General features: G+C 43.0%; 1 protein-coding gene across 1 annotated transcript in view; it reads right to left on the bottom strand.

The window, feature by feature from the left end:
- The window catches only part of LOC133019448 (unconventional myosin-XVIIIa-like), a 71,571-nt gene that overhangs the window by 11,803 nt on the left and 47,040 nt on the right, over positions 1–12,728 (bottom strand). The window contains exons 21-35 of the mRNA XM_061085936.1: positions 12,075–12,218; positions 11,768–11,857; positions 11,286–11,405; positions 11,047–11,161; positions 9,711–9,838; positions 9,399–9,553; positions 8,088–8,211; positions 7,745–7,945; positions 6,280–6,390; positions 5,278–5,382; positions 4,925–5,071; positions 4,629–4,742; positions 3,580–3,696; positions 2,539–2,622; positions 311–448 (exon numbers count right to left, since the gene is read on the bottom strand). Of these exons, the coding sequence (XP_060941919.1) occupies positions 311–448; positions 2,539–2,622; positions 3,580–3,696; positions 4,629–4,742; positions 4,925–5,071; positions 5,278–5,382; positions 6,280–6,390; positions 7,745–7,945; positions 8,088–8,211; positions 9,399–9,553; positions 9,711–9,838; positions 11,047–11,161; positions 11,286–11,405; positions 11,768–11,857; positions 12,075–12,218 (1,893 nt within the window). The remainder of the gene's footprint in view (positions 1–310; positions 449–2,538; positions 2,623–3,579; positions 3,697–4,628; positions 4,743–4,924; positions 5,072–5,277; positions 5,383–6,279; positions 6,391–7,744; positions 7,946–8,087; positions 8,212–9,398; positions 9,554–9,710; positions 9,839–11,046; positions 11,162–11,285; positions 11,406–11,767; positions 11,858–12,074; positions 12,219–12,728) is intronic.

Below are 12,728 nucleotides of genomic sequence, written 5' to 3'. Positions count from 1 at the left end.
ACACTGCTGAGGTGCAGTTATTTTGACCTCATCACGTGGTCAAGAATTTACTTTTAATGCATGTAAAAACATACATTTTTTACATGCTTCTGTCCTCAATTATTAATCAAAAAAACCCCTATAGTGGTTGATGGATGCTTTTCTTAACCAGCACCGCAATGATGCGGAGCTTTGCAAGCAACACCATACTGTTCCCTCACTTTATATTATCCCCCTCTCTTGATCAATAGAATACTAAATACCAAATTTGCATTTATAGGCTCACAAAGCCTGTCTTCTAAATTTCGTGAAGCACGGAGGAGTAAGTCACCTCCAGGCGTTTGATCTGTGTCCTCTCGTACTCCAGCTTGGTCTCCAGCTCACGGATCTTGGCCTCCTGGCGGCTCACCAGGGACTTCTCCACCATGGACTGCTCTTGGAACTCGAGCTGGCTCTGCACGGAGTGAAGCTGGGGAAAAGAACGCACATAATATCATGCACGTTAACAAACCCAGGAGCGGTACCCTTTGCACCCGGCCATCTTGACTTCTTTACTCGACTTTCCCACCTCTTCTTTTGGGAGAACTTGGATATATGTTGATATATGATATAGGAAAGTTATATTTTCATCTGCTTTCGTTTGTCTGTTTGTTAATTAGAAGGATTATACAAAAACTACAGGGAGGATTACCTGGAAACTCGGTGGAAGGATGCTGTATGGATCAGAAAAAAAACATTTAATTTTGGTGTGGATCCGGATCAGTGGGCGGATTTATGATTTTTTTTCTTGCTTATTTTGATGTTGCAACATTGGCCGTTTTTCAACATGGATCTTGTTAAAAAAAAAATGAAAAATCTGGATCTAGTGAATTTAAATGTTGTTTTATAAGGAGGCTATTGGGCCTTGGTGGAGGTATACGTGCTCTCTGAGTGCCATTCGAGCTGCTGATGTTGTATCTATGTAAGAACATTAAATTAGCCTTCAGCTTTTCACCCTTCATCCTGCTACATGTAAATATTGTGTATCCAGTCTCAATAATAAGATCTTGATTAGCCCCCTGGTCCACAAACAGTCGGGGGAAGATCAGGCTCAGGTACATCGTAGGGCTGAGCTTCATGCAACGCACGTTCGTACCATCCAAATCTTTTTTCTGCTGACCGATAAAAAGAAAGAAAGATACGTCACAACATCGCCTGCCCACAAGGCAGCGTGGTACCTAATGAGGGAGTTTGCATCTAAGACATGGAGGATTTGGAGTTCTCCTTTGATATTACTACAAAAGCCAACTCTCCCTCCCTTCTGGTGATGAGATAACCACTTCAAGGTCAGACTCTTCAGATGGCTATCGCTACCTTCTCTGGCAGGTTTTAACAATGCCTTGCAGCTTGTGTGTGTCTCTCGTGCGGCCAAAATTATTCAGATGGCTGAGTGGACCGGAGCGTTGGCACGTGGGGAGCTTAATATAATAGATCCAAGCTCTGCTGTTAGGGAAGTGGTGAGAGATCATGCTGAATTATATTCGAAATAATATATATTTAAAAATAAATTCTGTTCAATGTCAAATAAAACCCTGCACATCAGCACCTGCAAATGAAGGTGTGTGTAATGTGCCACAGCTTCAGAGTTTTAAGCACGCAAATGCATCACAAAAAAATGGCCATACATTAGTATATGACACACGACATGTTAGATGTTTTCCTCTAAACAAACAGTGGTCCATCAGAAAAAAACACTTATCATAAAAGCATTATTATGTTCACTATTATTATCCCGAGGCTTAAATCAGGTGCATTAACCTCTTTACATAATGAACACACTTTTATTCTGAGCCTCAACCATTTAGCTGACAACTCACACACAGCCCACAGTAACTACACCAATCTCCCCAGAAACAGGCTTCTGCTTATGTCTGTATGCTGACATGCTCACAATGACCATGTTTTCATGATGATGTGTCGGTTCTACCACATTTGCAAAAAATGGAACTAGACACAATGGTAAGCTGAAGGTACGACAGAGCACAAGGCCCATATTGAGGAAAAAACTAATTCAGAGATCATCATCTGTTGAATTAATAAACCTCACCACCTGACACTGTTTTCAAACTTATTTTCCATTATCACACTTTTCATTTACCTGAAAACGTTCAAATCTTTAGAAATAAAATGATGTGTTCAATTTGGAATGTCCACACATCAGTTAAATAACTGAGACAGAAGCTACTGCTACGAAAGAGGGCTTTCATTTTATGTAAATGCTTAAACCATGGAGTGGGACTGCTGAGTTTATATACATAACCCTTCCTTTATGGAACGAGTAATAAAAGGCTAAAGATCTACTTCTCTCCTTGACTCTAAATCATCTATTAGTATTTAAATACAAAAATTGCTTTGCATTTCTGAAAAGTTAACCCTAAACAGAATTTATATATTTTTATTTTTTTTTATTTTTGTCCCAATAATCAGAGGGAGTCCAAGGTCTGATCAGAGAGCAGTGTCGAGGCAGCGAGCAGGTTGCTGATGTAGCAGCTGTAAAATCTGTTGCTTTTTAAAATCTACCTTCTCCTGGATCTCCTGCTTCTCCTTGGTGGCCTCTTCCAGCTGTGCCTGCAGGTCAGTGATCTGGCTCAAGTCCCTGGCAGACTAGTACACAAAGAAACACAATCACCAGACAATTAGATCAAGAATTACACATTTTTGTGCTGCACACTTGTATGTGTTTCGTAAGTTGTAAAATACTCTATATGACTGTTCTTTGATGAAATACATTAATGTGTGGATAAATATCTCATTTATCCACACATTTTCTTTTAAAATCTTAAAGCTCTCAAGCTCCAAACGCCACCTAGTGTTTCAAACTTTATTACTATTACGGGGCCAATGTCTACGTAAAGTTAACGGTTTGGGACGTCTCTACGTTGTAATATTTACATATCGCCACCAGCCACTGCTCGTGAGTGAGAATCTGGAAAGCTGCGCACATTGTCAAGTCTATACTGAAACTAAAACCCTAAACCACCACACTGTCTACCACTCAGAGATGAATGAACCTCAGCTGCTTCTCTCTCTCTCACACACACAAAATAACCCTTTTCTATTCTTTTGCGATTGAATTTGTGTGTGTGTGTGTGTGTGTGTGTGTGTGTGTGTGTGTGTTTGTGAGAGAGAGCGAGAGAGGGGGGAGGGAGGAAGCGTGATTGTCAATGCATGCTTCAATTATCTGGAAAAATATCCCATTCTTTGTAAATGGTTACTGAACCAAACGTGTTTGTGCCAAATACTTTGTCATGTGATCCGCTGTAGAACAGATTGCATCTGCCTGACTGCAGCGCGCACACTGTGTTCAGAGGAGACTTTGTCCTCCAAACCAAAAAGCCACAACACTTTCCACACGCAGAGAAGAACAGAATATTAATGTCCATGAAAGAGGTGGTTTCCCACAATTTTCAGCCTTATTAGGAATAAAGACAGGAAAATATTCAGTATTAGGACAGTTTTGCCTATTTCCTTCATATGGCTCCTGCTTACCAACCTGAAGGGGAAGTGTTAGCATTGATAACGGAGGGACTAATGGCCGAGGCGTCAGGCAGGATGAGTTACCTGGGCGACTGAAGACTTGTGTTTTTTCATCAGCTCATTCATGTCCTCCTGATCCTCCTCCATGCGAGACTGCAGGTCGTTCTTCTCTCTCTGCAGCCGGCTGAGCTGCTCCTCCAGCTGAGGGACGACGAGTGATGAGATAGAGAAGGAAACACACGCACACATTCGTTTAGAATGACGGGATTTATTCATGAGCTATTGAATATGATAAATGCTCATTAGCCGGCCAGGCCGAAGCAGTCCTGGAATCTCATCTAATGGCGATGAAACACAATCTGGACAGGGCTCTGGCTGGAGGACGAGACCAATTGAAGATAATCAATTGGCTCATTTAGGCTGGAGGAAAAGTGCGGCCAGTGCAGCATACTGGTGATGTCCTATTTAGAGTTCATCCTCCTGTGTTCGGGGGAGGCGGAGAGGGAGGCGGGGGCCGGGGCCCTCAATATGCACTCTCTAATCTAAGACATTTACGAGACCTTCCCTTGCCATAAATGCAGCAATTAACAAGCAACACCCAGGCACACAGCACTCCCATCATCCCAGGAGACACAAACATCCCCCAGCCAACGGATCTGAAATGCAGGCTGCGCTCTCATGAGACAGCCATTAATGAGCAGAAATTTTCCGACAAAAGCTTATTTACCCATTAGTGCAAAATGTTGAAATCAGACATATGCCAAAGGCCATTTATTATTGTAATATCCCACCACGGCTTGATGATGTATGCATATTGATATTAGAGCCCCCCGCTGTATTTTGAAGAGTGGAACATTTTGATAGGCAACATCCAACATTAATTAAATACTGTTTGTTGCTTCTGGTTTCATTTGCTCACCAAGGGAAGGCTGTAGAAACAATTCCACAAACAAATTCCCCCCTTATCAATGATGTGAAATGAAAAAGGCGCAAAGGTATATTTCATTATTCATAAATGCGTGTCCTTACACACGCTTCTTATTGTGGCGCAGACAAACAAGGACGCACAGAACGATCGAACCCACTCGAGCGAATAATTGGAACACGCAGCTCAACTGGTGTCCGAAACTCACCGACATCTTAGATTTGACCACATCCTCCATTTGGATGTGCAGGTCCTCTATTTCCAGCTCCATGCTCTTTCGAGCCTTCACCGCCGCCGCGCACGTGAACTCTGACTCCTCCAGCTGTGAGAAACAGGACGGGAAGAACAGAGGCAAACGTAATTAGGCCACGATAAAGAATCTCTCCTGGATATGCAGAGGATTTATCAACCGGTGCATGTTTTTATTTAGCCAAAAAGATGTGTTTTGTATGTGTTGAATCGTATCATAGATTTATCTGGGGAAGCACAGCGGTGAGTTCGTACTTGATTTTTGATCTGGGCGATCTCTCTCTTGCTCGGGGCGTTGCTCTTCAGGTGGTCCAACATAATCTGTGCATCAGCCAGAAGGACTTTGGTTCTCTTCAGGTCTTTCCTAAGCCTCTTCTCAGTCTCCACATCCCTCTGGCTCACCTGAACGATAAAAAACACTCCTAGCCTCAGTTGTTACACACACAGACACACACACTTGTTTTTCTGCCCTCCTTCAAAAACTCAGAGCGCCCCTTCGAGACTCGAAAGCCGTTTCTTCCAATCAAAAGGAAGTGGCCCTGCACTAAATCGCACACACTTAGCTGCACTGCACTGACAGGGACCAGAGGGCGGAGTGATGGGAGTACCTGGTCCTGGGCGGTGAGCAGTTTGGACTCCAGCTCTCGTCTCTCGCGCAGCACTTTCTGCTTGTCTTCGTACTCCTCCTCCAGCTGCACCTCCATCTGTTTCAGCTGCAGGACACACGCACGGTGTGTTGGGACGCACAAGCAGATGATCAGTGGCAGACAAAGTCAGATGTAAGACACCATCAAGCATCCTGTTCGACATGGCTGCTCTCACACATCAAAAGCAAATGGTTCCCCTCCTGAGTGGTGGTGCCAGCCTCACATCACAGCTTTGAAAATCTATTCAATGTCATTATTTTTATTCAAAAATACAGAGATCAACATTGATTCCCGTTGTCCTGTTTCAATGTCGTGGCTGATCGATATGACTGCAAACGCTGCTCGGATTCGAATTTGTATTTATTTTGTTTTTAAGATGTATCTACTGTGTTTGCTGTTCCTCATCCATGTGAATGAGCGCTCACCAACCTCAGCAGTGCATAAACCATAATTTATACTGCGTTAAAATGAATACAGTGTTTATTTAAACTGAAGGACAAAAATTATAATACCATAAATAAATGCAGGAATTAAGTAGATACATTTATTTATATATATATATATATATATATAATTTTTTTTGTATTTCTGGGTCCAGAGGTTAATAAGTGAGGTGGGCGTATGTCCCTCTAAGGAGTTGGTTATAAAACTAAGATCATCAGATCTACTACTTCTGTCTCGAGTTGACTTGTACACTATTAACTATAAATGTAGAAATACAGAAAAAGCCTTAAATCCTTAATTATTTATTTCTGCTTCAATTTATGTTTATGTATTTTACTTTCATGGGACTGAGCATGGGTAACACATCTACAAACTCATAGCCTTAATAAAATGGACTATGCATTCACATTGAACCCCAGCACTCATATCAGAACTCTAGGCCTTATGAGCTGTTGGTTCAGGAGAACAAGGCGATGTAGAGGAACATGTTGGACTAATCAACTAATAAGCAGTGTTTACCTTCTTACTGCAGGATCGTCTGATCTCATCCACTTCTTCGTCCTTACTCTCGATGTCTTTGGAGTGGGTCTGCCGCTGTCTCTCCATCTCCATCTCCAGCCGCAGCTTTGCCTGAGAACACAATGGAGACACATTTCAAACGTAATGGATTCTATTTCATTTTTGTTTGATATGTACTATCTGTCCAAAAATTATAGAAAGGTCCTAATGAAATAAAATTTTTTACTTTTGTAGGATGTCAGGGTAGATGGAGGATGTTTGTGTAGTTTTGGGACTTACAGAATTACAATTTAAAGGTCAGAATGTTGGGTTAGCATTACATAGTCTTAATAATAAAGGCTTGAATTTATATAATGCCTTTCAAGAGACCCAAAGACCCTTTGCATGTGTCAGTTGGGACAAAAAGAAGAAAAAAGTACTTTGCACAAAACAGGACAGAAATAAACAGCACTAAAGGCAGCGTGGAGTGTAAATGAGGTTTGAAGTTTTTTAAGTGAACAGGTGGTGTTTGAGGAAATGTTTGAAGCTGTCCAGAGATTCAGTTTTGCGAATTTCGGAGGGGATAGAGTTCCAGAGGATGGGGGCTGCAAGACAGAAGGCTCTGTCTCCAAAGCTTCACAGTTTTGTGTTGTTGATGGAGAATAAACCTGTGTTTGAGGACCATAGCCTCAAACACAGGGGTGTAGGGGTTGAAAAGGTCAGTTACATTTGGTGGGGCTAGGGCAAGGAGGGATTTATAGGTGAGAGGGAGGAGTTGACTCGCTTGATGTGGGAGCCAGTGGAGGTGGATGAGGGTCGGGGTGATGTGCTGCCAGGGTTTAATGCAGGTGAGAACCCTAGTGGCAGAGTTCTGTACATGCTTGAGTCTATATAGGACATTGTCTTGTACACTGGACAGGATCAAATTGCAGTAATCCAGGAGGTGATGAAGGCATGAATGAGAGTTTCTGCTGCAGCGTCAGGGAGTGAAGGCTGGAGTCTGGAGATGTTTATGAGATGAAAGAAGGCGGATTTGGTGACTGATGTGATTGGGATTGGAAAGAGAGGGTGGAGTCAAGAGTGATACCCAGGTTGCGGACTTCGTGGGATGGGAAGATGGAGCAGCCGTCAATATTGTGGAGGAGATCTCCAACCTTCCGCAGCAACATAGGCTGCTACATAGGCAGCTTTCAGTCAGAACCACACTGCGGTTGTATCCCTACGCCAAACATTGTAGTTCCACACTATATCATTTTTTCCAGATACATATAATATCACAGTGACCTTGACCTTTGGCCCCCAAACTGTAATCAGATCATCCATGAGTCCAGCTGAACTTGTGTAGCAACTTTAAAGAAATTCACTCAGGCGCTCTATGGGATGGATGGAACAACTAAAAAACATAATGTCCCCAGCTACTGGCTATTGTAGGCACACACATTTTATCCAGACGCATATAAAATACAACATCTCCACCACCCTGTACCTGCTCCAGCATCTGGATGCTTCCAGCCTGTTCATCCAGCTCCTCCTCCTGGTCTTTCATCTTTGCCTCAAGGTCGCGAAGCTGCTTCTTGACCTTGGACAGAGAGGCTTCTTCCTTGGACTCCTGGGAGGACACGTCCTGAAGCTCAGCCTCCAGCTGCTGCACCTTCATATTTGTGGCGCACAACTCGACGTCCTTGTCCTGCAGGCCCGGAGGAGACACAGTAAAGGAACACATCTGGACCAGCCCCAGTTATGTCATACAGGGAGCATGGAGACCAGACGGGTCGTCCCCTGGAGAGGACATCACAGTATCTGCAGTGTAGTTCTGTGCGGTGGCTCACCTGCAGCTGCTGGCCGAGGTTAAACATCTCACCAGTCATTATGTCTTTCTCTCGAGCCAGTTTCTCCCTGTGGCTCCTTTCTCTTTGTACCTCAGCCTGGGACTGGTTCTGCTCCATGTCAAACCTGGAAAACACACACATTCACACACACACACACACACACACACACACACACACACACACACACACACACACACACAGAGAGAGAGACAGAGTAGACAGCTCAGCAAAATGTTACTTTCACATAAGACTAATATTTCATATAGCTCTTCTACACCTAAATCTGCAGTTATACAAAAGTTTTTTTAAAAGGCAATTGGCTCCGTCCCTGTTACCAGCAGAGGAGTTGAAACTTAACTTCTTAACTTCGGTCTCGAGGATAACAGCATAACAAAATCTGGCATAAATACAGATATCTACTGCAGAGACATTTGACCCGGGAGTGACCTCTGATTGTATCTATTCTGACTTCTAGACAAAAGCCAGATATTAGTGGGTGCGTTTCTTTGACCAGTGGATAAGGGCCTTTATATTATAATAGTAAACTGAGCAGGATCTGTTAATGCGAATTGACAAAAGGTTGCAAAAGATACAGTTTGCCAGCAACAGCAAAGTGTAATGGTTGGTTGTGTGTATTGATACACTACAATTACTGTATGTATAAGGGTGAGGGTAAGAGTAATAATAAATGAAAAAATAATAGAAATCTGATCCTGTTAACTAAACATCTAACCAACATGCAACTTTAGTTACTTTCTATTTTCCGCTTAGAGCCCAGCATCAGCTCAAAACTGCCTCTATTACAGTCTCTACTGTTATCCACTTCCATTAGCCTTCAATTTACAATTGGGTTGTAATAATGTACAAAATGTTTTCTTCAATTGTCTAGGTCAGAAGCACTTATGGTTAGTGAACTTAATAGCTAAGTGTTTCATGCTGTCAGCTCGTTGTAATTCCCTGTTTTTTTTTCCCTTCTTCTTCTCTCTGAAGCGAAGCCGAAAAATAATTTCACCCACAGAGCATCTTCAATTAACCACAGGGGAGAGATCACATTCTGCCACAGCAATAGCTTCTCAAGTGCTTAAAGTCTGAGTCATTTTCTCAGCTAATGCAATTCCGCAGATTACAGAACATCTCAGTCACTATTCGAATTAAACGGAAACTTTTGTGTTCCGGCCAAGACTGGCAGCAAAGACAATGAGGACAGGGCAATGTGTTCCCTATAGTGTGAGTACACGAAGGACAGATGGACAGATAGGACGGATCAAAAAATGTGGACAGAGAGAGGGACAGAGTGTAGCTGAAACTGACTTCCTCTGCTTCTTCTCCAGGTCATGGTTGCGGCTGTGCAGTCCCTCCAGGTGAAGCTTGGTATCCTGCAGCTCCGCCGTCAGTTTCTGGCACTTCTTCTTCAGCTGCTGCACAGAGCGCTGCACATCCTCATTATCTGTCTGCAGATCAGCCAACTGCAGCACGCACACACATGGAAACACATTTATTATTATTTATTATGGCAGTTTAATGCATATCATTATCACATTTATGCAACTAACAGGCTACAAGTGTGTCGTATATTAAATAGACAATTCTTTAAGGGATTGAATATCATAAAAAGTGTCTTGCCCTCCTCTCAGCATGTCTCTTGCTCTGCTGCTCCGTCTCCAGCTTGTCATCAAACTCCTGCTGGAGTTTCTTCTTGGTGAACTCCATTTCCCGAATGGCTCTGTTGTACTTTATCTGCCACTCGCCTCCTGCAGGAGAAGACACAGAATACAGAGAGAAAAGCCTGTGTGTGACATTTGGGTGTCTCCTCTCTTTAATGCAGGCCTAGCAATGGTATACAGGCTCAAAAGCTCAGGGATGACTGCGGATTATGAGGCCCACTGCACTGGTTGCAATGGATATCACCCTCAAGGACCAAAATAATATCATTTTTCGGAGGGAACAAACCAAGTTCCTCTATCAAATCCTGAACTTATGAGGTCAAAAAAGAATGTGACAGGAAACTACAAAACAGCCATTACTTTTCAACTCTAATCTTGGATAAACCTGAGGTAAGAATTCCGAGCACAGCACAATAGTAGTTAGAGAAGGACACGTCTAAGTGGCACTTTCCACAGTTCTTAGCCGACCTTAATTCTGGAGCTGTCAGAGGCTATCAGAAGTATAACAGCGGCCGGGCGGACGTTCGGGTTCAGGTTCATTTCCAAGCCTTATCATTTTAGAGGCTGTCCATTTCTCCTTCACATTCCAACACCGGCTCTTCCATCAGTGCCGCTCATTAGCATATATATAGCATAATGACAACTTGCAGGGCCACCGGCTCTGATCCCAACGATTATTTTCTCGTTCGTCTAAGAATTCTGAGATGCTCTGTAATGGCCTGTCTGGCTGAGGTGGGTTGAAGGGGGTAGGAACACAGGGAAAAGAAGAAGAAGAAGAAAAAAAAAGCCTCGTGGACAATATGCTCGAGGCGGGAGCTCTCTCTCCCAGCAGGGGGAGACCAGTCAACAACAGGCTTTAGTTGTATGCCCGAGAGCAAACATCTTAATCCCCTCGTTGTACATTGCAAACTTGGACCAAGTCTTACTGCCACGTCTCCTCCTGGAGCAGTCACACAAAGACAATCATCCCTGCCGCTGCACTTAGTATGGGGGAGATTTTTATAAACCGTGCACATAATGCTGATATGAGTGGTTCAGGGGATTATGCTTCTGACCTGAAATTACATACCCATCAGGCATGCTTAGGAAAGTTGCTGCAAGCGTCATACGGTGCAATGAGTTCTGTAATTTAATGCAAACTTTAAGAAGGATCCTAACAAGTGAGAAAAGGTCACAGGAAGTCACGTTATCAACATCCCCTTTTGTTTGGTTTTTAATTTTGGGTGTGGAATTAAACTAATGGGAAAATTTGATTCTCTGGTGGCTGCGGTGTCACAAATTATAATTCAACCAACCAGCATCATCGTCGCTGTCCATCTCCCCGTTGAGATCGGCCGCCTTCATAAGTCGAGCTTCCATCACCTCCATTTCCTGCGACTCTAATTGCTTCTTCATGGCATCAAACTTGGCCTGGAACCACACAAACACAGAAAATGTGAGTTTTATTAGAATCAGAATTTTTTTTAATGTGAAACTACGATTTCACAGTGCGTTTTTATCATTTATAAATTCATTTTTTAGTGTGTGCATGTGCCTGCAGATCCTTCATGTCCTTCTCCAGGTGGAGTCTCTCTGAAGTCTCCGTCTCCAGCAACTGCGATGCCGACTCACTCGTGCTCCTCTCATCTGCCAGCTCCGCCGACAAGTCTGCAATCTGGACAAAAAGCACAGACACACAGCGAGTAAAGCAAAACAACAAAATCCTCCCACCACATTTCTAGTACGAGTAAGCAAAAAAAAATCGGGAAGTGAAATCCATTACACTGGATATATTCTGCTCACACTGCACAAATTTTACACTGTATATGTTTTCATTTCCTTGTGTTAATATTGCATGTTTACTGATGATGTCTATCATTTGACCTTCCTTGCTGCTGCAACCCAACACATTTTCCCGTTGTGTCTCGTAAAAGATTATCTTGTCTCTTATCTTAACAAAAATAAAGGGTGTAACTCCAATGGCAATCTCCAACACCCTCCTCCCAGCATGCATTGCTACAATGTGAAGGGACCCACCCTGCTCTCCAATCGATCCGTGTTCAGCCTCAGCTCATTTCGCTCTTTCTCCACCCTCTCGAGCTTGGACTTCTGCAGCTGCATCTCCTCCTGCAGAACAGAATATGGCGACATATACTATAAGTTTCATGTTGCGTCGTAGGTAGAAGTGTAAAATATTCAGTTTTACAAGAAATATTAAGCATTGATGACAGGAAGTGCCATTCTGCCGTGGCCAGGAGGGAATTCTGAGCGTGGATTAGAGGTTGTCTATCTGAGTGGAATCCATAAGGAGGGGGGGACATCAGACAGAGAGAGGTCTGCTCACGTCTTTGCCTCGCATCTGCTCCTCGGTGAGCTGGACCTTAATAAGCGGCTGGACTGTGGTGAAGAGCTTCCACCAGGGCCAGTGCTTCACACCACGGTTCTTCTGGATGTTTTTCTGGATGCAGCGGATTGCTAGATCCTGAACCTGAGCACACAGTCGAGTCAGAGAAGCAGTCAAAATATGTGCGCACACTATAACGGTATCACTGTTATTACTTGTAACTAGATTGGCCGATATGAGCCCTTCAGAGATATATATAATCATCATTTATATCATTTGTTGATGTGGGCTGATATGAACACTTTTAGTTTACAGAAAAAACAACCATACAGAAAATATTTTACAGTAAAACAATATTTTCAAACAGATGCTTCATAAAAAGAGAGAGAACATTGATTTTCCTGCAGCAATATGCTCAATACCTGGTTTTAAATGCAGTAAATATAGGGTTGCAAAGGGGTGGAAAGTTTCCGGTAAATTTCCGGAAACTTTCCGGAAACTTTCCATGGGAAGTTTAGCTCGGGAATTTTGGGAATTTTGAAAAATAAAAAAAAATACGCAAATGAAACGCTGAGCAATAAAAACATCATTCAAAACTCTAATTTTAAAGATGTATGGAATGCAGCACACACTGCACGTTGATTTTCAACCCTC

This window comes from Limanda limanda, chromosome 14 (genome assembly GCF_963576545.1).
Source record: "Limanda limanda chromosome 14, fLimLim1.1, whole genome shotgun sequence".
NCBI lineage: Eukaryota > Metazoa > Chordata > Actinopteri > Pleuronectiformes > Pleuronectidae > Limanda > Limanda limanda.
This window is presented reverse-complemented; position numbering and strand designations above follow the sequence as displayed.